Here is a 22,929-nt window from a genome sequence, read left to right as displayed (position 1 = left end):
CCTTCCCATCAGTGCTGAGGAATTCATTACCGGCACAGCTGGGCCCTGCTGGGGAGGCCAAGCTACAAGGAAAATTAACCTCTTCCTCCCCAACCCGCCAGCACAGGGCCCCTCCCTGTCACAGCTGGCAGGAAGGGACAGTCCCCTCTGGGGGAGTGCTGGGGGGCTGCAGGGTGCTCTGCAGGGGGGCAGCTTTGCAAACCCAAATGCTTCCCAATCTAGTGTTTTCAGGCTTTTATTCTCAAGGGAAGTTGGTGTGTCCCTTCCCCACGTGGCCTTGGGACAGGGGAGATTTTTTTCTGCTCGCTCCCTTGGAGGTGGCCCCCCAAATCTGTGCCCTGGGGCTGGGCGGGTGAGGGGGCATCACTCAGCCCTGGCTTGGCTGAACCTGGAAGCCCCCACCCCCTTCTGGGATGGGTATTCCCACCCCAAATCCTCAGCGTTGCCCCCCCAGCTCTGACCACCCCCCAGTGCTTGTGCCCATCTGGGGCAGCTCATCTCTCTTGGGGTGTGGGAGGGGCAGAAGGACCCAGGCTGCCCCCAGTTTGTTAGAAAGGTTTATTTCTCCGTATTTACAGACTTCATAAAAAAAATTAAACAACAAATCTCTCCCTTGCCCTTCCCTCCCCCACCATGGCACTGTCCACCCCCAGCCCTGCCCCTGCGGGGCCACGAGCACAGGACTGGGACCCCACTCAGGACCGGCCGTGCCTGGGGGGGGAGCAGGGGGGTGGCACCCTGCACTCACAGTGGCACACGCTGCCCCCAATCCCTGCTGAATTCCTGCTGCAGAGGCCTGAGTGGGGCAGCCACGACCTGTCTGGGCGCTGTGGGGCCGAGCCCACCCCGTACCCTCGGAAACAGCCCCTGGGGCAGAGCTGCCCCCACCCGCCTGCGCCCCCCAGGACTCCTTGTGTCCCCCCGTCAGACCCCCTGTCCCTCCAGTGCAAGCAGAGGTGGGCGCTCAGGACTTGGCTCTACCATAAAGCAGAGGAGACAAGGGCAGGGACAAGGGGGTCCCCAAAGACTGGGACCCCTTGGTGGGGTCGATGGCTGCTGGGGGAGGCATATAAAATCTTATAAATTAAAGGAGATATAAAGGGAGGGAGGGTTGAGATGACCTCCCACAGGTCAGTGCCAGGACTCTGGGGGGCTGAACCCCACCCAGCTGTGCTCCCAGAAGAGATTAGGTCTGGCATGGGGAGCTCCCCCAAGCCCTTTGCTACTCTGTGGGTCTGGGGGTTCATGGGGGTTCACGGGGGTTCCCCACAGTCCCCCCTGCAGCCAAAGCCCTTCTCAGGTTCAAAGCTGGGTGTAAAGGCAATAAAGGGAGTGGGAGAAGAGGGGGGATGGGGTGCACAGTTTTGTCTTCTCTGTGAGTCCAGCATCCTTGTGCAAAGCCCTGTGTCCACCCTGGGCACCCTGAGCACCCCTCAGAAGGCATTTTGGAGGGGCACAGACAAAGGAAGCAACCACTTCTAAAGAAAAGAAGAGATTCACCCCAAAGTCACCCCAGAGCTTCCTGGGAGTGCCAGCATTGGGTCACTGGTTGTCCCCGGGCTGGTACTGGGGCTCGGTGGCAGTGAAATAGTCCTCGAGGAAGGACTGGAGGTACTCGAAGGTGGGGCGCTCCTCGGGCTCCCTCTTCCAGCACTGCACCATCACCTCATGCAGGGATGGGGGGCAGCTCCCCGGGCACTGCATGCGGTACCCCCGCTCCACCTGCTCCAGCACCTCTCGGTTGTTCATCCCTGCATGACAAGGACTCCCCTGCTCAGTGACAGCACCCCCATGGGACCAGCCAGTGGGGAAACTGAGGCACACAGTGGCATTGCCCTGTGGTTTGGGTAGGAGCCCAGTTTAGCACTGATCCCTCTGATGGGGAAACTGAGGCACGGGACAAGCCGTGCTGAGAGGGGTCAGCCCTGCCCAGCCCACCCCAGGCGTGCATATGCCCAGTGGGCCATACCTGGATAGGGCACGCGGCCTTTGGTCACCAGCTCAGTCAGGAGGATGCCAAAGGACCAGACGTCCGACTTGATGGTGAACCTCCCAAAAAGCGCAGCCTCCGGAGCAGTCCACTTGATGGGGAACTTGGCACCTGCAATGGGACACAGGTGAGCCATGGCTGGGGCTGCACCTACACCTAAGTACCCTGCACCTGGAGCAGCCACATCTGGGGACAGCCCACACCTGGGACACCCCTCACCAGAGGCAGCGTCACCTGAACCGCCCTGCACTGAGGGTGTCCTGCCCCCGGGGTACCCTGAACGGGGGCACCCTGCACTAGGGTGTACTAGGGGCGCCCGCCACCCCTGACACCCTCTGCCTGGGGCAGCTCACACACGGGACACCCAGCACCCGAGGCACCCTGCACTGGGGATGCGCTGCACCTGGGGCACCCCTCACCTGGGACATCCATCGGTCAAAATACCCACACCCTGGGGGTACCCATTCCCTGGGGCACCTCTCCTCTGGGACACCCATACCCTGGGCTGACCCAAGGTATCCATCACCTAAAATACCCATACATTTGGGGTGTCCATCACCCAGGATACCCTTTCCCTGTCGCACCGTCCTTTGGGGCATCCGCTGCCCAGGTCACTCAGCCCCAGGGACGGCCACCTCCAGGCTAAGGGACACAAAGGGGGACTCGGAGCGGGCGTTCCCACCCTGCCGCGCCGTGTACTCGTCGTCCTCGATGAGGCGGGCGAGGCCGAAGTCGGCGATCTTGCACACGAGGTTGTCTCCCACCAGGATGTTGGCAGCGCGGAGATCCCGGTGGATGTAGTTCATCCGCTCGATGTACGCCATGCCCGCCGCAATCTGAGGGGCACGGAGCAGTGAAGACCCCCGGTACACCCCGGGGTGCACCCCACCCGCTTCCAGCCCCCCAGTACCTGGGCAGCCATGTCCACCAACTGCGGCAGCTTCAGGTAGCGACCGTCCCCATCCTTCAGGAAGTCCAGCAAGCTGCCTGCAGGTAGAAGGAGTCGCCATCGAAGACCCCCAAAACCCCAGGGTGCCCTCCCTGTGAGCCCTCCCACCCTGGCAGCATGCCCACACCGGTGCCCCCGCTCACCCTGGCTCATGAACTCGGTCACGATGTAGATGGGCTCCTCCGACACCACGGCGTAGAGCTGCACCAGCTTGTCGTGCCGCAGCCGCTTCATGATCTGAGCCTCCTCCAGGAAGGCCTCAGGGGACATGGTCCCCGGCTTCAGCGTCTTCACTGCCACCTTCGTGGTGCCATTCCACGTCCCTGGGGTGGGGCACAGAGTCACCATGAGCCCAGGGGACAGCCAGCCTGGGACAGAGGGGTGTGTGCATGGAGAAGGGCGTGGGTGCATGCTTGTGTGATGGATGGATGGATGGATGGATGGATGGATGGATGGATGGATGGGCAGGGAATCAGGGCAGGGCAAGGAAGGGATCCCTTGGTGGGGATGGTGATCCCACTGCATCCCACCCAGGACAAGGTGTTCCCTTCACTCCAGGACAAACCTCATCCCATTCCCAAACCCCTCATGGATTCTGTGCCAGATTTCAATTTCCCCCACACAAGCAGGTACCACCTGGCACCCTGTGATGTTCCCTGCTTCTCCTGCCCCCTCCACTCCCCCACCCCTGGCCGGCTGGTCCAGCCTTACCCATCCACACGTCTCCAAAACATCCCATGCCAAGTTTCCTGTTGAGGGTGACGGATTCCCGTGCTATCTCCCAGGCGTCCTTAGCTAATCCCAGGGTCTGGGGCTTCACAGCAGGGCACGGGTGGGTGAGCAGATGACACAACCCGTCATTGTACTCTGCGGGGGACGGGGGGCAGGCAGGGAAGAAGAGGGAGGGGATGTGATGGGATGAAGGCAGCATGCATGAGTGGAGGAAGAGGATGACGAAGGTGGGACCCCCTGGCCTGGTCCTGTGGTCCCATCTGCAGTGGGGGTCTGCTTGCCCATGCAGAAGTGACTGGGGCATCCTGGGGGACCCACTGTGAACCCAGCGCAGGATGTGGGATAATGTGGTAAGTGTACTACGTTTACAATAGGATAATTCCTCGTGCCAGCAAGTCGGTGTTGCTCAGCCTGTCCTGGCAGGCATGAGCTTTTCCCAGTGGGCTGCCAGGCCTGGGGGTACCCCCGTGTCCCCCCTGCCTCTTGCCCTGGCTTGCCCACCAGGCCCTACCCATCCAGACTTCCCCGAACTGCCCATTTCCCAGCTTCTTGAGCAGCTGGAGGGACTCGCGGGGGATCTCCCACACATCTTTGGTTTTGACTGAGAGGTCGGCCAGTCTGGGGGTTCCCTTGTGGCACGGCACAGCCAGGCGGCAGCACAGCCCAGCCGCCCGCTCTGCAGCACGGGAGCAGGGGGACAGGAGTCAGTGTGGGCACGGACCCCCACCAGCCCTTTGCTCCCCTCCCGCCACCCAAGGCATCAGCAAGGCTCCTGTATCACCCAGTCACCCCCAACATACAAATGCACCCCCCTCCACCTGCCCTAGGGACAGCTCTGTGCCCCCTCAACTGGGCTGGACCCCCAGTGCCCCCAGCTGCACCCAGGGAGTGGGTCATGGCAGGACCTCTCTGCACCCTGGGCATGGAAAAGGGGAGACTCTCAGGGACTGCCCGAACGCCACCACAGAACAGCCTCTCCTTCCCCAGTTCAACCCCGTCAGCCCAGACTCTTACCCAAGGGTCTTCTGAGCGCTCCCTGCCCCTCCTATTGCCCCCCCGGTGCTCCTCACCCCACCCTACCTATATAGTGCTGGACCAGCTGCTGGATGGTGTTGAACTGGGCACGGGTGGTGATGTAGTACCCCCCGCTATCCAGTTTCCGAATCTTATAGTGCTTCACGTGGTCTCCCTTGGCCTCATCCCAGTCCCGGATGGAGAGGGAGTAGGCACCTACATGGGGATACCGGTCAGGGAGGGATGTGGGGCACAACCCCTGGTGTCCCCACCCCTGTTCCTGTACCTTTCGTCGTCTCACTCTCCCGGATGAGGAAGGTGCCTCTGGAGTTGCCATGGCACAGGAGCTGCCGCTCCGCATCTTTGCGCCCGATCTTCCCAAAGTACCACCTGCCACGGCGATGGGCTCAGCGCAGGAAGGCACCGGGAGGGCACCAGGGAGCCCCCATGCCATCACTGTGGCACTGCCGGGGCTCACAAGGACACCCTGGCCTGAGGCAGGTGGGGTTGGGGCTTGTCTCCATCCCTCTTCCCCCACTACTCACTCTTCTGCCTGGATGGAGTCCACAGGGGCCACATAATTGCTGGGGATGTAGCCCGTGGCCCCCGAGCTCAGCGACCTGGCCTCCCACCAGTCCCCCTCCCTGGGCAGGGAAACAGAGAACGAGGAGGAGGAGGAACAGATAGACAGACACCGTGAGACCCTCCTCACCCTGCAGGCAGCACCGCCGGACCCGTTCTCCCTCTCCTCTGCTGAGACCGCTCAACTCGTGGCACGTGGCCCGGTACTGAGCGCTGGAGCCCGACAGACATGGGTCCCCAGCCTGGGTCCTGCGGGGCTGCCAAGGCTCTCCCCGGGGTGGTATGTGGGTGCTGGGGGTGGCAGGAGGGCCGGGGGGGCTCACGTGTTGTTGATGATGTGGAATTTCTCCCCTTTCTGGAATGTCAAGTCATCCTCAGTCCTGGCCTCATAGTCGTACAGGGCGATGAAGAGCGTCACCCCCCCGCCTGTGGCACGGGGAAGGGACCACGGTGACCCCAGAGTCGCGGCCCAGGGGTCCAAGGGTGCGGCTGGCACCCGTCCCCCTGCCGCCCTGCTGACCTGTGATGCCCCCGCTCCGCGGCGGCAGCGCGTTGGGGGTGAAGCCCCCCGGCTCCGAGAAGGACGGGGCCGCGGGCACCGCTGGCCCCTGGAAGTTGTTGAAGTCGGGGATGCGGGTGAAGGCGGCCCCTGGCTGCGTGGGGTCTGGGTCGTACTGGGAGGCAGGGGCTTGCAGGGAGCCCCCCTCGCCCCCTGCCTGCCCTTTGCCAGCCCCCCTCTCTTTGCAGGGCACACAGCCCATCCCGGCCAGCGCCTGTGGGACAGAGGGTCCGTGAGCCCCGCGGCCCCGGGCAGGGGCACACGCGGGCACCGGGCACACATGGGAACTGGGCACACACGGACACCGGGCACACACGGGCACTGGAGCACACACGGACACCGGGCACACACGGGCACCGGGGCACACACAGGCACTGGGGCACACACGGACACCGGGCACACACGGGCACCGGGCACACACGGGCACCGGGGCACACACGGGCACTGGGCACACACGGGCACTGGGGCACACACGGACACCGGGCACACACGGGCACTGGGGCACACACAGGCACTGGGGCACACACGGACACCGGGCACACACGGGCACCGGGGCACACACGGACACTGGGCACACACGGGTACTGGGCACACACGGGCACTGGAGCACACACGGGCACTGGGGCACACACGGACACCGGGCACACACGGGCACCGGGGCACACACAGACACCGGGCACACACGGGAACTGGGCACACACGGGCACTGGAGCACACACGGGCACCGGGGCACACACAGGCACTGGGGCACACACGGACACCGGGCACACACGGGCACTGGAGCACACACGGGCACAGGGGCACACACGGGCACCGGGCACACACGGGCACCGGGGCACACACGGGCACCAGGGTGCACATGGGGAGAGGCTCTGGGTGCACCCTGCCACCCGCAGCCCAGCACACTGCACCACAGGGGACGGCCACTGGCACTGCTGCAAGGAGGGCTGCCCACATCCCCCTGGCACCCATGGGTGCTCCACGGCGGCTCCACTCACTGCGATGGCTCCTCGGGTCACTTCAGCTGCTCCATGTCGCTCCAGGGAGGAGAAGAGTCACCTGTGGACACCAGGGAGGGCATCAGGTGGGGGGCAACACCCTTGCATGGGTTGAAACAGCCTTGCCATGGGCTGTAACACCCCTCCATGGGATAAAATACTCCTGTACAGGCTGCGACACCTCTGCATGGACTGAAGCACCCCTTCCAGGGCTGATACACCCCTGTGCATACTGAAACATTTCTGCCGAGGGCTAAAACACCACTGAATAGATTGAAACACCCCACAGCAGGATGCAACACCCTTGCCATGGGCTACAACACCTCTACACGGGCTGCAACACCAACGACATGGACTGCAACAGCGCTTGCATCGGCTGTAACACCCCTGCATGAGCTACAACAGCCCTGCACAGACTGAAGCACCCGTGCACAGGCTGTAATACCCCTGCATGAGCCATAACACCCCTGCATGGGCTACACCATCCCTTCACAGGCTGCAGCCCCTCTGCACGAGCTAAATTGATCTGCATGGTCTGCAACACCCCCACAAAGCTGCAACATTCCTCCTGGGCTGCAACACCCTGGTGTGGGCTGAAACCACATCCTCAAGTGGGTTTTTCTCTCACCATGTTCTCACCACACTGCTCACGTCCTTTCAGGGCATCTCACGCCTTTCAGGGTGTTCCTGAGGCTGAAGGGGAGCCAGAGGCAGTGGGAAGGAGCCCCCAGAGCGTCCCCATCCCCACAGCTCTGCCTGGTGGGCAGTGGGTGTTCTGGGGAGGAAGGTCCCTGCTCGCATCGCTGTGCTCAGGACAGCTCTTCCGGCCACATGTGTCGAGAAAGTGTCACAGAGGGGGAGGAGGAGGAGGAAATCAGACCCCTCCTGTCATGGCTCTATGGTCCATCGCCAGCCCTGTTATTGCCCTGGCTGCTGGACAACCACCCGCACCAGTCTGCCCAGTCTGCAGCGGGCAGAGCGCTCCAGTGTGCAACACGTCTGCAGCTGAGGGCAGAGGGAAGCAGCAGGAAGGTGTCCTGTCCTCTGCACTCCAGTGAGCAGCAGGAGACAAAGGTTTTGGGGTGGATGAGATGTTTCAGGCAGATTTTCCCAGTCATGGTTCTTGATTCCCTTGATGTTGGAACCCAGGGCACAGGGAACATTTCTCTCTAAAACTTAGCTTTGCTTGCAGCAGTCTGTTTCTCCTCTCTCAGCAGGGGTGGAAAGAGCCCAGCTCTCCCCTTCCATCTCTGCTTTCTACACTGGTGCTGTGGCAAGGCTGCAGCCATTGCCGACAGTGCAGCATTGCAAAATTGGAGGAAACTCGGCTGGCTGGGGTTTTATCCCTGATGACAACTACTGGCTATTTAAACTGATGAACAATCCTGGCTCTCACAAACTCTGTCCCCCCTGGGTGGCAATCACCGCCCCACCACATTCAGAAACTTCCCACTTGGCTGAATTTCAGTCCTGACCAAGTAGTGGAATCGCCACAGGTGCCAGCAGGGACGGGAATGGCAAGGAGCATCTTCCAGGCACGAGGAACCCCCTGTACCACAGCATCAAGGGTTTAGCTGACGTGCAGCAGCACTGCACCCAGGCTCCCCCTTCCCTGCGCACCCAAGGGCCCCCTGAGCCCCTCCCGGGTGCTGGGATGCCACGGTGTGAGCCATCCCCTCACACCGTCCATGGGAAGGGGCTGCAGCGTCCGATGGTTGTGCGGCCGTGTCTGGCTCCAGCTTTCCCAAAAAGAAGCTGCCTGGAGCCGGAGAGCAGATGGCAACTGAGCCCTTGCTGCCCTGGCTCCCCCGGCACCAGTCCCGGACGAGCTGCCAGGTCCCGCCCGCGCTGAGACCCGGCCAATTCATCACCCCCGTCCCGCCGGGCATGGCTGGGCACGGAGCAGCCACATCCCCGACTGCCCATCCATCTGTTCCCCAGGCCCCTGGGACACGGGGCAGCTCAGCCCCATCCCCAGCTGCTAGGCAGGGCACAATATCCCAGTTGTCACCCCACATGCCACCTACAGTGCTGAGGTACCCCTGGGGTCACCTCCATCCCCTGCATCCACCCCTCTCATGGGAATCACAGCAGTGGAGGAGCCAGGCTCTGGGGGCATGCAGCCACATGGGGCCATGTGGGGTGCTGGGAATGCCACACCCCGTGCCGTGGGGACAAGCCACGGTGGCGTTTGCCAGGCTGAGGGGGCCACGACGCCCTGGGCAGGAGGTGGCTGCCGGAGGAACTCACAGAGCAGCTCCGCAGTGGGAAGAGGAAGCAGCGGGAGCACGGGGTGGGGTGGGGGGGAGGAAGAGGATGGTGCTGTGGCCATCGAGGGGCCCAGGACTGGCAGGAGCTCACGCTGGTGACAGCTGGGAGGGTCAGACAGGGATGACAGCAGGGCTGCAGCCCCCTGGGCATCCTGCATCCCTCCCTTGTCCCACACTGTCATCCTGCATTGCCCTGTGGTGACCCAGCTCCTGTTCCCTGGGAAGAGGAACCGAGAGGGCTGCACAGCCCAGCCTGGTGCCACCGAGGTTCCTCTGTCACCCTGCGGCTCTGGAGCCCCCTGGTCCCAGCAGGAAAACTTAGGCATGAGGCAGCTGCAGCGCAGAAGGGGAAGGTGGCTCATCAGGACACAGGACCTGGGGCTGTGTCACCATCCTGTGTCCAGGACCCCACAGACCTGGGGAGGGGACAAGAGGCCACATCTGCCTGCCCCATTTGCTCCTTCTTCCAGCTCTGTGTCAGGTGGTGGAGTGTCCCTGCCCCTTCCCCACTGCCCCCAGCCCCAAGGCCACCATGCTGATATCTGGATATGGAGCCCTGCTCCAGCTCCAGTCCTCCCAGTTCACCCAGTGCCTGGTGAGTCCCCTGTGGCTCCCAGTGGGAGCAGGTTCCTCCAGAACAAGGGGTGCAAGGAGGGATGACACCCCATCCCCTGCACCCCCACAAGCGGGACTATTCCCTGGGATGAAAAATGAAGAACGCCAACCCCAGAAGTGATCTTCTCTGCAAGCCCACCTGTCAGCCACCAGACCCATGACAGAGGGGTCCCCTTGCCCCCTCCCTGGCACAAGATGCTCAGCAGAGAGGGAGCCCCCCTGCCCTAGCCTTCCAGTCCCATCGCTGGCTGGGAAAGCAGGATTTCCGCTGGAAGAAGAGCAATTCCCGGATCCAAGGGGCTGCAGGGGCGGAGGGAGGGAGCCAGCCAGGGCTCCAAATACAATGTCCCGGGAGGAGCGGGGTGGGGAGGGAATTGTGCAGGGCAGGAAGCAGCGAGTTCCTGTCCCTCCTTGGGACACACCAAGGATCAGGGACGAAGCCGAGCTGCAGGGACCGGGGGGGAGCATCCGCTCCGGCCAGGGCCTGAGGCCCTCGCGGTTCCCCCAGCCTCAGCCGCGGAGAGCTCAGGCTGCAACATCGCCCCGGAACCCACGGGCACCTGCGGGGACGGAGGGCACAGGTGTGCGTGTGTCCCCCGCGTCCCCAGGGTGCCGTGTGCTGTCCCCTGCCCAGCCCGCGGGTCCCGCACGCTGAGGGCACCGTGTGCCCCGCAGGCTCCGACTGGTGCCACCAGCAGTGAGTGCCGGGATGGTGAGCTGCAGCTGGTGAGCTGCAGCTGGTGGGTGCCCCCAGATCTCCACACACACCACAGCCCCCCTTGACCTGCTGCCCCCGGGATGGCGAGGACGGGGGTCTGCTGCCACCCTCCCGCATTTCCCAGGGAAGCAGTGGGGGCACAGGGAGAGCGGCCCCCCCAGCGGACCCCACCAGTGTCGCGGGGCTCTCTGTCCCCGCAGCTCAGTGGCCGTCTCGCCCGGGACCCAGAGCCACCCCGCACATGGCGGGGGCATCCTCAGCAGAGCACGGCAAGGGGATTAAGAGACCCCCGCGCTGTTACAGGGCGAGCCCCCACCGCCCTGCAGCACACAGCGCACACATACCTCCTGCTCCGGCTGGCGCGGACCCCGCTCGCACCGGGCTCCCGGCGGGACCACCGGCGGGCGGCCACGGCAGCCCCGCTCCGGCCGGCGCCGCGGGTGCCGTGGGAGAGCGGCAGCGCCCGGCCGTGAGCTTCCCCCGTCTCCTCGGCGGCTCTGGCAGCCGAGCGAGAGCTTCCCCTCCCCTCGCCCCCCCTTCCTCCCGCGCTCGCAGCAATGGTTCATTGTACCAGCCGGCCCAGCCGCTGGCTGATCACCCTCCGGCCACCCTCCGGCCACCCTCCGGCCACCCTCCGGGCCGCCTCGGCACCTGCTGGGGACCACAGCCTGCCCGTGGAGGTGCTACAGCGGGGAGCGGGCATCAGGGGGTCTCTGGTCCCCGGCAGCACCGGGAGACGCGGGCGAGGATTGCCGGGCTCTGCCTGCGGGATTAACGGGGCAGGGTGCGGGTCCAGCCCGTGCCCAAAGCCTGGCGGTGCCTCCCTGAGACCCCCGGGGCAGCGTCCCCGGGCAGGGACAACAAAGGGACACCAAACTGCGCACAGGGCGCTGTGGCCCGCAAGGGACAGGAACAAGGGGCCCGTCTGGTGGCAGGACACGCACAGCAGCCACCCGTCCTGCTGGCCCGGGCTCTCAGGGGCAGGCCAGATCCGTGGAGGGGCAGTGAACAGCCCACCATGCCTGGGGAATGGCAGGTAGCTCTGGGTTGTGTTCCAGGGGTGTCCCACACGTTCCCCCAAGATGGGGTGCAGCTCTTATGTGGCTCAAGCCAGTTCTGTGTCCGTGGATTGCCCTTAATCACCCCTTACCCAGATGAAGTTGCTGGTGGGATGACCCCAAGATTCGGCATCGGTCACACTAAGCCACAAACCACCCAGACCCCTGTCTGAGAGCCCCTGCCCCCTGCCTGAGCCCCCTGCATCCTGTGTGACCCCCCTGCACCCTGTCAGAGCCTCCCCAGCACTGCCTGAGCCCCCTGCATCCTCTCCGAGTCCTCCTGGAGCTGGCTCTGTCCCGGCTCTGCCACCCTGGCCTCCCACACAGCTGGGAGTGGAGCGGGACCCTTCCCATCTCCCCAGGGCCTTCCTCTGCTCCTGGCCCTGCAGCTAGCCCTGGCGAGTGAGCCCTCTTCCCTCGGGCGGTGGGTCCGGCTGCAATGTTTCCTGCAGTGTTCTCACGGGTGTGCCAGGGCTGGTGCAGGCTGCGGACCCGCTGCCACCCTTACCTTGGCACCCCCTGACTCACCCTGAGAGGGAAGGAAGCCTGGCTGACCCCAGCCCCCATCCAGGGCGCCCACCCGAACGCTGCTTGAGGCACTGTGGGGCTCATCCCGCACCTCCCGTCCCCGCGTTGCTCCATCTCCCTCGGCGGGCGCTGCCGAGACACGCTGTCCCGCCGAGCCCCGAGGGGTGCCCGGCCCCGTGGGCGCCTCCTGATGCGGCTCCTTCCCTCCTCCGGGGAGGGCCCCGACTCTGCATTGGCTCCGCCGGGTTTCGCCGCCGCTGGCTCCGGCTAAAAGCTGCGAGGCCGGTGCCGGGCGAGCCGGGCGGCCAGGATGGGAGATCTCCGCTGGCTCCTGGCCTCTGCGCTCTGCATCGCCGTCCGGGGTGAGTCTGACCCGACCCCACCACTGGGGACACCCCGGGCAGGGGACGGAGCTGGGGGGCACCCCAGCGGATCTCCTCCCGCTGCACTGCAGGGTAGTTTGAGTCTGGGGAAGTGGTTTTATTGCTTGTCGGGCCCCACAATTTGCAGTTCCTCTAAGACACAACTGAGATGGGTGGCAAAGAGTGCGGGGGGGGGGGATGTGTCTTGAGGGCTTGGTGGGGCTGGGGACATGAAAATAAAACTAAATTGAGGCTTTAACCCAAGGGACAGGCAGGACAGCCAAGTGTGAGGGGACAGGGGTGGCAAGGCTACCGTGTCCCCATGGGACCCCCTTTCTGGGTGTTGATAAAGCCAAGCAGGGCTGGGTGGTGGCTGCACCCGTTGCTGCCATTGGTGCCCCGAGATGGCGTGTGATGGGTACCCGTGGCACAGCCTGGGGTGCAGCTGGGGTCTGCCCGTCCCTGCCTGCCCCAGGGTTGGGGGGCAGGGCTGCTCCCAGCTGTCCCGGCTTGGGCAGGCGCTGCCTGGGTCCGGGCAGCGCTGCCGGTCGCTCCTGACGAGGAGGAAGGTGCTGAGGGAGGGAAGGACTCGTTCCCAGCAGTTGTGTTGGCGTGGGGTTGCACAAGCTGGGAGCCCGGAGGGAGGCTGGGGAGGGCACTGGAAGATGCCAGGCAGAACCAGTACGGTCTCTGGCACCCCTCAGCCATGCCCTGTGGCTGGGTCTCACCTTGGAAATGTTCAAGGCCGGGCCCACCAGTGCTGGGGGTGACACTGGGGCATCACCCCAATTGTCACCCAGGAACTGCAGCAGTGCAACAGTGCAGGACTTGCTGCAGTGTCACGGCAGGTTGTGGCATGGTGCTGACCCTGGGAGGGTGTCAGTGTCTCAGTGTCCCTTGGATGAGCTCAGGAAGCTCTTTTGGCCGAGAAGGAAAGCCCCAGGCAGCTGGGAAGGGGAGCACTGGCTTGGCAGCCTCCCATCCCCACTCAGCCAGGGGGGACACACAGACCCCCCCAACCTGCCCCTCTCTGCCTTTCAGGACAGGACTATGGGCTCTCCCACCCACCCCCTCAGTTCGGCTCCATCTACCACGTCCGAGGTAAAGGGACCCCGCAGCGCCCTGTGGTGGGGGGAGGAGAGGCCGCTCAGCACAGGGTGGCACCGGGCTGTCCCAGTGCCAAACTGGGGCAGGTTCCCACAGCCGAGTCCTGACCCATCACCCGTGGGGCACTGTCTTGGCCAGCTGTGGGTCTGCAGACTCTGGGGGGCTCAGGAGGGACGTTGGGGTGCTGAGGCTGTGGGGCTGACCTGTGTCCTGTGCCGGGGGCTCGCAGGGGTCATTAAGCTGCCCTATGCCGAGATCGAGGAGCCCTTTGAAGCCTGGTACAACCTGACGGGGAACAAGAGCCGGATCCAGTATTATGGAGGTAAGAGGTGGGCACCCAGCCGTGCCCCCCCTGCGCCAGCAGGACTCCTGTGCCTCAGTTTCCCTTTCCCTGGCACAGGGCAAGTGATAACCTACCAGCTGGCAGCGGTGAAGCCCTATGGGATGAGGTACAAGATCACGCCGGAGACCACTGAGAAGGAGGTGAACACCAGGAAGTGCTTCCAGCTGCCCGGCTCCAAGGAGGACGTGGTCACAGCTCAGAGCGTCTTCCCCAGCATGAGGGGCTTTAAGGTGGGAAACCTCAGGGCCTAGACCTGCCCTGCCTCCCAAAGCACCTCCAGGCTGTGGGAGGGGGTGCTGGGGGATGCTCCTCTCTGTCCGAGGGCTGCAGGGTGCTGGGACCGGCCAGGACACGTCCCCACGCCCCAGGGTGCAGGGAGGGCCACTTCCCCACCCGGACTGGGGCCTTTCCCAACTGCAGCAGCCGTGTTGGGACGTGTCACATCCCACACAAACGCTGGCATTTTGGCATGGTCTGGGCAAGCCTCTGCACGGCAGCTCAGCTCCTGGCAGCCCCAGCCTGCCTCAGGGCTGGGCACAGCACGTGAGCAGGGGGGACAGCAGGTTGTCACTGGGCTGGACGCATGCCTGCACGGCAAGAGCTTGGAAACACGCAGTGAAAACCTGAAATCTTTTCAGGTTTTTGGAGAAATGGTGCAGCCACACCCCCTGCTATGGGTGCACAGATTGCTGTGCACAGTGGAGTGTCCCCAGGGCACCGCTGAGCCAGACAGGGGGGGTCTGCCCTGTGTTGCACCCCGTATCCTTGCCCAGTTTCCATCCCATGCATGGCCGTGTGCTCATAGCCGTGGAGCCGCTGGATCCAGCTGGAGCACCGGGTGTGCGCACTGGGCTGTGCACAGGGGCTGGGTGGGCAGCAGGTGGCCTGGGGGAGGTTGGGGTCCCCTCCCTGAGGCCGTGTCCCCCCCAGTTCCTGCGGGAGGAGTACTACGAGGGCCGGTACTGCGCCGTGTGGCAGAACGTCACCCACTGGGCACAGAAGAAGAACGTCTACACCCTGTGGGTGACCAACTCCAGCTGTGGGGTGGCCCCCGTGCACTATGAGATGCGGGGGTACAACAGCCTGCTGGGCTCCCACTATGACAAGTACGAAATCGCCTACACTGACTTCGACAACAGCTACCCCTCGTCCGTCTTCGACCTCCCCGTCAATGGTGAGCAAGGGAGGGCCCCCATCCTGCCTGCAGGGCTGCAGCTGACAGCGTCCTCTCTCTGCCTCCAGAGACCAAGTGTGGGGAGCTGCCGGGGGATGTGGCGGAGCACCGGGTGCTGGCGAACCCCATGGAGGACCTGGTGGGGCAGCAGCAGCCCTGGGCACACCGGGCTTTCCACGAGTACCGCCGGCAGATGGGGTGGCACTACGGCTCCGTGCGGGAGCTGGAGCACAGGCAGAGCATCTTCGTGCACAACATGAGGTACGGGCAGGCGGGGGGACGGCGACCCTCTGGGGCTGCCTGAGCCAAGGAGGCGCTGGCAGTGCCAGCTGGCACCGTCTCCACCACGGTGGCAGGTTTGTGCACTCGCGGAACCGCGCCGCGCTCTCCTACACGCTGGCCCTGAACCACCTGGCCGACCGCACGCCGCGGGAGCTGGCGGCCCTGCGGGGCCGCCGCCGCAGCGGGACCCCCAACAACGGGCTGCCCTTCCCCGCTGAGCTCTACGCCGGCATCATCCTGCCCGAGAGCCTTGACTGGCGCATGTACGGTACGTGCGGGGTCAGGGTGACACCGGGGCGCCTGGGGAGCGGGTGCTCCTCACCAGGCCTGAGTCCCACAGAGCTCCCCTGCTCCCCATCGCTGCACTGGGCAGCCTGTGGGACTGCGCTGTCCCTTGGGGAGCACACCTGTGGGGCTGGTGAGACACTGGCACAGGCTGTATGGAGGACCTGGGGCTGTCCAAGGCCAGGATGGATGGGGCTTGGACCTGCTCTTGCAGAAGGTGTCCCTGCCCATGGGTGGAACGAGATGGTATTTGAGGTCCCTTCCAACCGAAACCATTCCGTGTTTCTATGATTAAAGTCAGCTGGGCCAGCACTTGACCCTGAATTCACTCTGGTGCCCCAGGGACAGCTGTGACATCTAAAGCAACATCTGGCTTCACCCAAGTCACCATCAGCTGGGAGTGACACCCCCAGAGCTTGCCCCTAGCCAAGAGTGGGGTCCCAGGTTTGCTAAGTGCATTTTCCCCCTTCTCAGTTAGCACCAAGATCTAGCTGTGCTGCCTCTGGACATCAACTGCTGTCTCAGTTTCCCTTCCACCTGCCTCCATCCCTCGGTGTCAGCCCAGTTTCTCAGGCCCTGCCCTGCTGTCCCCAGGCGCTGTCACCCCCGTGAAGGACCAGGCTGTCTGTGGGTCGTGCTGGAGCTTTGCTACAACGGGAGCCATGGAAGGGGCCCTCTTCCTCAAGGTGGGAGCGGGGCTGTGCCCCACGCTGTGGATGGGGCACCTGCAGGGTGCCTGTCTCCATCCCTGAGCTGTGTCCCCCCGCAGACCGGCATGCTGACCCCCCTGTCCCAACAAGTGCTCATCGACTGCTCCTGGGGCTTTGGGAACTACGCCTGCGACGGGGGCGAGGAGTGGCGAGCATACGAGTGGATCAAAAAGCACGGGGGCATTGCCAGCACCGAGTCCTACGGCACCTACAAGGGCCAGGTGAGGAGGCCCTTGTCCCTGGTGGCCTTCCCAACATCTTGGGGCTTTGAAGCCATGGTGGGACCCACCTGGATGTGTCAGAGGCACTAACAGGCTCTTGAGATGAGGATGCCACCTCATCCCCAAGGCACCAGGCTTCCGTGGTTCACAGTACTGTCAAAGCCAAGCCCCAAGGCTCATCCCAGGCTGTTTTGTCACTGTGTTCCTCAGTTTCTCTTCTTGCAAAACAGGGACAAGGCTCCTCCACCTGTGTGTGGTGCCGTGAGTCACTCCATACCCCGGGGTACGCAGGGATGTGGCAGCAAGATGCAGGGATGTGGCAGCAAGATGCAGGCAACAGCCCTCCAGGGCTTTGGTGCAGAGCCAGCTCCCTGCTCTGTGTCCTTGAGCAGCCAGGAAAACATCCCCACCACCCTGGGCTTGGGAGGACAGCGGGGTCAGAGCCAGGATGCTCTCACAGCCCAAATTCCAGATCATTGCCTGCATCTGCAGGCTCAGGAAGAGGGCAGGGTCCCAGCCAGGGTTCCTGATGGCAGTGTGTGTCCCCTGCGTGTGCAGAATGGCCTGTGCCACTACAACCAGTCTGAGATGCTGGCCAAGATCACGGGTTACGTCAACGTCACCTCGGGCAACATCACAGCGGTCAAAGCTGCCATCTACAAGCACGGCCCCGTGGCCGTCAGCATCGACGCCTCGCACAAGAGCTTCTCCTTCTACTCCAACGGCATCTACTACGAGCCCAAGTGCGGTGAGACGAGCAGACAGGGGCACGGGAGGTCCTGGGTGTCCAAGGAGATGCAGAGCACCAAGGTCCCGTCATTTTGGTCACGGGAGGGTGGAGGGGATGAGCCCTGAAGTCCTCTGCAGCACTGAGGTAGCCCTGGGAGCAGGGATGCTGGCCAGACCGGGATGTCCTCTGGACAGGGATTACTGGAGAGGGATCTGCTCTAGGCAGAGACGGTGTCCAGAAAGGAATGTCCCTGGAAAGGGACACTCTCTGGGCAAGGACGCTCACCAGACAGGCGTGCTCTTCAAGTGAGTCCTCTCCCATGTCATTCCCTGCAGACAACACGCCGGGATCGCTGGACCATGCAGTGCTGGCTGTGGGGTACGGGGTCCTGCAGGGAGAGACCTACTGGCTCATCAAGAACTCCTGGTCCACGTACTGGGGCAATGACGGCTACATCCTTATGGCCATGAAGGACAACAACTGTGGTGTGGCCACTGAGGCCACCTACCCCATCCTGGCCTGAGCCCCCCTGGCTCTGCAGGGAAAGCCCTGGGCAGCATTCTCAGCACTCAGCCCTGGACCAGGCCCTTCAGTGGAACCACCAGGAAGCTGGGGACACGGTGGGACAGACCCACTCAGTGCTGGGCACAGGGCAGGACGGGGACACAGCACTGGGCTTGCCAATAAAGACACTGGAAAAATACTGCATGGCTTCTACAGGAGCGGTTCAATTCTGCCCACACAGCTGTGCCCCCTGTGCCCCAGGGACACATCCTGTACAGATCCCTGTCCCCAGCCCAGTTTCTGTGGTCCTGTGGGACCTTAGGGGCCTCCTGGGGAGGGGACAATCCCACCTGGCAGAGCCAGCTGGCTCCCACAGCAGTCCCAGACACCCGGGGCAAGGGGAGAGGCTCTTCCAGCTCTGAGGTGGAGCACAAACAACCCCTGGGATTTCTGCTGAGATGAGAAATTCCTGGCGTGGGGTGCTGGGGAAGGGGAAGGCCTCCACCCTGTGCCCCCTGCCAGAGTGCCTGTTGTGGCTCGGGGTGGGGGCTTTGTCACCGGTGTGTTTGCCAATGTCCCCAGCCAGGCACCTTCACTCCCGGGGGCTGCTCCCCTTTTTCTGTGGCTGTGGCTCCTCTGGCTGCTCTTATTTTGGGCTCAAGCCATCCTGGAGAGCAGGATCAGTGCACAAGGGTACTAAAACAGGGTGGGAAGTTCTCCCTGCCACGATCCTGGTAGTCTCCCATCTTTTTGTGTGGGGTGCACAGGGGCTTTCGGGGTGCTCCTGAGCTGGTCACGCCCCAGAGCTGTCATGCTCCTTTCATCTTTTCTTGCTCCAGAGCTTCACCCCAAAACCTCACAGCCACGAAGAAGCCTCACCACGAGCTGAGAGTCTGGTGCTGTTCTTGGGGCGTCCAGCCTACAGGTCAGCACAGTTCTGAAGGTTCATTGTGGGGGTTCTGGTGCTGTTCTGGTGATGTCCACCCTGGGCATGGAGCTGGGTTGGCAGCTACTGTGGGCAGCCCAGGGCTCCCAGTGAGAGCTGCTGGCACTGCCAGGCTCTACTTCCCAATTCAAGAGCCCAGTCAGCAGCAGGCAGCTGGGGAGGGAAACCTAAAAGAAGGGAAATGTCATCCCTGACTTGTAGCTGCATCTGCACAAGTTCTACCTTCCCTCCAAATGTGGTTTTGGTGGTTAAGAAGTGACATCTCCCATGGCTACGCCCCAGTTCTGCATAGAAAACTACTGGCAGCACCTAGGGAGCTGCACTTCCCTCCAGGTGACACAACTGCTCTCATCAGTGCTGGCAGGTCATCATATTCCCTTGTTTTCTTTCACTTGTGCACCTGCTTATTTGACAATTTGCTGATTGTTGAAGGGGTCTTTAATCATTCCCAGCAGGGAGGCTGGCTGGAATTCATGTCTGGGAGAGGAATGATCACTGCACAGGAATAATGTGGTTTATTCCGTGGGAGTCCAGGTCTCCAGATCTTTGATTCTCTTGACTGCAGTCAATAAAATATGCTTTGACTTTCAGAGAACCATGACTTTCAGGCTCCCTTTGGGTAGGTGATGTCCTGAATTTGCTGCTGAACACAGAGGTGGCTTCTTTGAGAGCTGGAAGTTTTGTATCCCCTGGATGCGTTCTCTGAAATTCTGCATTCATGGCATTAGGCATATCGCAGTCCTGAGCGTGGGTAGCTCAGATGGCTGGGAACTTGCAAAACTATCTATTTTTTATATTTGAGAAAGGAAACAATAAGAAAGGACATACCTGAAGGAGGGTTTGCTGTTTGCAGAGCCAGATGTAGGTTCTGGCTCCCAGCCCGGCTGAGCTGTGACCTCCAGACTTCCCTGGACACCCAAACCTCAGAGTGGCTCCAAGTTTTGCAGAGCACAGCAAAGCGCAGGCACTCTGAACCCTGCTGTTTATTGGAAGCAAAGCTGGCCTGAAGCTCAGCATTTAGTTTCCTTTCGGGAGAGGCATCTTGCAGGAAACTCCCCAAACTTGATCCACTGGTGGCGGAATATTAGCAGAGGCTGGTGTTTAGTGGAGCAAGCACTGTTCAGAGTGAAAGCTGGGAGGATTTGAGACCCACTTTCCGTATCCCACCGTGAGAACCCCATCTCCTTCTTAGTCTGTGGGGTGGTTTGGGAAATCTGAGGTCAGGACTGGTGGTAGCCCTCAGTGGCTGGTTTCCAGTCCTGCCCCCATCCTCTATTAGGTGTTTGTTATGGTCTCCACTCCTTCAGGGTCTCCTCCTTGTTCAGCTGCTCCTTTTTGGCCTCTGCCAGCTTAGACTGGGCAGAGGTGACACCTGCCTGCACACTGAGCCCTTTCGAGGCTGTCCAAGCCAGTGGTGGCTCATGCTGGAGGTGGAAGCCTTCCTGGCCACCTCCCAGGCTTTCCTGGTCCTGCAAACAAGTTGTTAGTTCTGCCTGATGCTCTCCTGATGCTTCTTTAGGAACCAATCCACGAAGATGCTCACCAAATGACTGTCAGTATCACCACCCAGGTGAGTGACCCCACCTCCACAGTGTCCTGGTTTATGACGAGATGGAGATGCTGACAGTCCTCATGACCCACGTTAAAGGTGAGGACACTGTGCTCCCCATCAGGGTCGTGCAGGCTGTGGAACAGGGCTGTGGCATCTCATTCTGCACTGAAAGGGTGGTCAGGCATTGGAAAGGGCTGTCCAGGGAGCTGGTGGGGTTCCCATTCCTGGAGGAGTCCAAGGAATGACTGGGCATGGCACTGGTCTGTGTGACAGGTCAAAGGGTGGACCTGATGATCTCAGAGGTCTTTTCCAGCTCTGATCCTGAGATGCTGTGACTGGAGCCCCTCAGCACAGCAATTACCCTGGCTTTGAGAGCTTCTGAGATAAGCTGACAGCAGGGATGATCCTCTCTCCTCCAGCCATGCATCAGCTCAACCCTGGGATAGGCATGGCCACCTCAGGGTGATCTTAGCTCCATGCTGGGCTCCAACCCACCCACCCAAGGCCAGGCAGGACATGCGGAGTGGGGCAAGACGAAGGTCACCACCACAAACAGCTCCTGGGAGGAACTCTGTTTCCAGTGAAACAGCTCCTCTGTGAGTGAGAGCATCCAGATCTGTGGGATCAATCTGTCCACACATCCACAAACTCAGGGTGGGCTGAGTTTGCCAAGCTAAATTATTCTCCAAGGAAGGGCGGCTGGGATTTCATCTGGGTTTGGTTTTTCGCCCTGCCCTCGGCTGTCCTGGATACGGCATTTCCCTCCGGAGGCAGCTGCGCTCCGGCACAGACCTCTGTGCAGCAATGCCAGGTGGCCAGAAAATGTGCTCCAGCCCAAAATCTGGCTGCCTTTCCCTGCTGGATGAATTATCTGTGAAAACCTCTCACGGCTTGCACAAAACAAGGTAATTATTCAGCAGGCGGGGGATACGCAGAGCCAGAGTATGAAATTATTATCTGTTAGTGATTTACAGAGAACCACAGACGGTGTCAAGGAACAGCAGCTGAATCAAACTTGCTCTGGCAACCTTGTGGCTCCCAAACGCTGCAGGCGACCCAGAGGGGCTGATGGGGAGCTCACACAGTACTGCTGTGCCTGGGGGGCTCAGTCTCCCCAGCACAGAGCCAGGTGCTCCATAAGGGGGAAGGATGTGCTTTAAGTAAAACCCTGAGATCTTGGGATGGCAGACACCATGATCCAGGGGAGACTTCTGCTGTCTTACACAGTAACCAGAGGTTTTTGGGGCACAAATAGAAGATGTCCCTGCCCATGGCAGGGCATTAGAGAGAGATAATCTTTACAGCTCCTTCCAACCCAAACCCTTCCACAGTGAAAGGGTGCATCTGATAGATCTGAACAGCCTTCCAAACTCTGAAGGCTTGAAACTGCTTTGCTGCTGGTGCGGCTCTGCTGGAAAATCACCGAGGCAGTGGCTTTCCAAGCGTTTCTTCTCACACTTCCTTCAGTAGCAGCTTTACAAACTCTCTTCCTCAGCCAAATGCTTCTCCCTTGGCACCCATGACTGCTCTGGCAGGTTTGTTGTTCACATTCTCAAACTGAACCATTCCTTTTCCTTCAGCCCCAGGTATTTGCCACTCCATGTCTCCCCCCCACCCCCCCTGTCCGATTTTTAGGTTTTAATTGACAGGATAAGGGGGGAATGGATTCAAACTAACAAAGGGTAGGGTTAGATGTTATGTTAGGAAAAAATTCTTCCCTGTGAGGGTGGTGGGGCCCTGGCACAGGTGCCCAGAGCAGCTGGGGCTGCCTCATCCCTGGCAGTGCCCAAGGCCAGGCTGGACCAGGCTCGGAGCAGCCGGGGACAGGGGAAGGTGGCCCTGCCATGGCAGGGGTGGCGCTGGGCGATCTCTGAGGTCGCTTCCAACTCACACCATTTCAGGATTCCATGATTTGCTGTAGCAGAGTGCAGGCGGCGCTGCCCTTCTCCAGGTGCGCTGCCAAACCCCAGAATCGGAGCATCCCCAGTCCTCCACCCCCTCATCCCCGCCCTGGAGCAGCGAGGAGGGGTTTGTTCCCTCCTGCTTCCCACCGACGGACATTTCCCAATCACAGCCCGGCATCCAGCACAATGCAACTCGTGGCATGAAATTAAGTATTTCTCCTACACACAGCACATTTGCCCGGTGATTAAAACGAGTCCCCGAGGTAGCCAAGCACAGCAGAATTCCGGTTCATTATGCACACCCACGCAGCCAAGCTAAAAACCCAAGACACTCCCCCAGTCCTTCTTGGGAAAGCCTGAGCAGCTCAGATTTCAGCTTCACCGCTTGCACCAGTCAGGACCGGGAATACTCTGTCATCTGGTGTAGGAAAAAAGGTAAGGATGGAAGTTTCCCAAAGATTTCAAGGTATCCCTTAAGGTCTGAGAAGGAGGGAAGGGTGTAGGAGCACAGGAACGTTGAGCAAACAGAGCAGATCACACAACTGTGAGTTCTTACTGCCTTTTGCTCGTTCCGTCTTGGATTTAGAATGAACTTTTAACAACAAAATGCCTTCATTTCCCCATTTCTCAAAGCACCTGTTTTGTGTCACGTTGTACAAAATGACAACTGCTTGATGAAAAAAAAAACCCAACAAGTTATTGCAGTGCACGATCTGTCCTTGCTGCAGCAGCTTGAGTCCAACCTCATTCCCAAACTGAAACGGGGCCAAATCTTTTCCGTATTCCCCCCTGGAGC

At 61.6% G+C, this 22,929-nt stretch overlaps 2 protein-coding genes across 4 annotated transcripts; one reads left to right on the top strand and one right to left on the bottom strand.

The window, feature by feature from the left end:
* Nucleotides 1-544: 544 nt before the first annotated feature.
* On the bottom strand, nucleotides 545-10,926 carry FGR (FGR proto-oncogene, Src family tyrosine kinase). Of its 3 annotated transcripts, XM_085559476.1 has the most exons (14): nucleotides 10,772-10,908; nucleotides 6,825-6,885; nucleotides 5,788-6,040; nucleotides 5,591-5,693; nucleotides 5,231-5,329; nucleotides 4,972-5,075; nucleotides 4,752-4,901; nucleotides 4,183-4,347; nucleotides 3,651-3,806; nucleotides 3,083-3,262; nucleotides 2,901-2,977; nucleotides 2,673-2,826; nucleotides 1,970-2,101; nucleotides 548-1,751 (listed from the first exon to the last, which is right to left on the bottom strand). In XM_085559476.1, exons 3-14 carry the CDS (start codon nucleotides 6,026-6,028, stop codon nucleotides 1,543-1,545), a joined length of 1,770 nt encoding a protein of 589 aa, XP_085415602.1. In that variant the 5' UTR covers nucleotides 6,029-6,040; nucleotides 6,825-6,885; nucleotides 10,772-10,908; the 3' UTR covers nucleotides 548-1,542. The 3 variants fall into 3 exon arrangements, with proteins under 3 accessions (XP_085415600.1, XP_085415601.1, XP_085415602.1); XM_085559474.1 differs by lacking the exon at nucleotides 3,651-3,806 and having other exon boundaries at nucleotides 545-1,751; nucleotides 10,772-10,926; XM_085559475.1 differs by lacking the exon at nucleotides 4,183-4,347 and having other exon boundaries at nucleotides 545-1,751.
* Nucleotides 10,927-11,905: 979 nt separating this feature from the next.
* Nucleotides 11,906-17,930, top strand: LOC146765484 (digestive cysteine proteinase 1-like). Its single transcript, XM_085559472.1, has 11 exons — nucleotides 11,906-12,375; nucleotides 13,417-13,476; nucleotides 13,712-13,804; nucleotides 13,883-14,055; nucleotides 14,756-14,999; nucleotides 15,068-15,260; nucleotides 15,356-15,549; nucleotides 16,161-16,252; nucleotides 16,336-16,497; nucleotides 17,056-17,245; nucleotides 17,563-17,930. The coding sequence occupies exons 1-11, from the start codon at nucleotides 12,324-12,326 to the stop codon at nucleotides 17,748-17,750; spliced, it is 1,641 nt and encodes a 546-aa protein (XP_085415598.1). The 5' UTR covers nucleotides 11,906-12,323; the 3' UTR covers nucleotides 17,751-17,930.
* The last annotated feature ends 4,999 nt before the right edge of the window (nucleotides 17,931-22,929 follow it).

The sequence above is a fragment of the Lonchura striata genome, chromosome 23 (genome assembly GCF_050655825.1).
Source record: "Lonchura striata isolate lonStrDom1 chromosome 23, ASM5065582v1, whole genome shotgun sequence".
Lineage (NCBI taxonomy): Eukaryota > Metazoa > Chordata > Aves > Passeriformes > Estrildidae > Lonchura > Lonchura striata.
The sequence above is the reverse complement of the archived record's forward strand: the minus strand, read 5'-3'. Positions and strand labels throughout refer to the sequence as shown.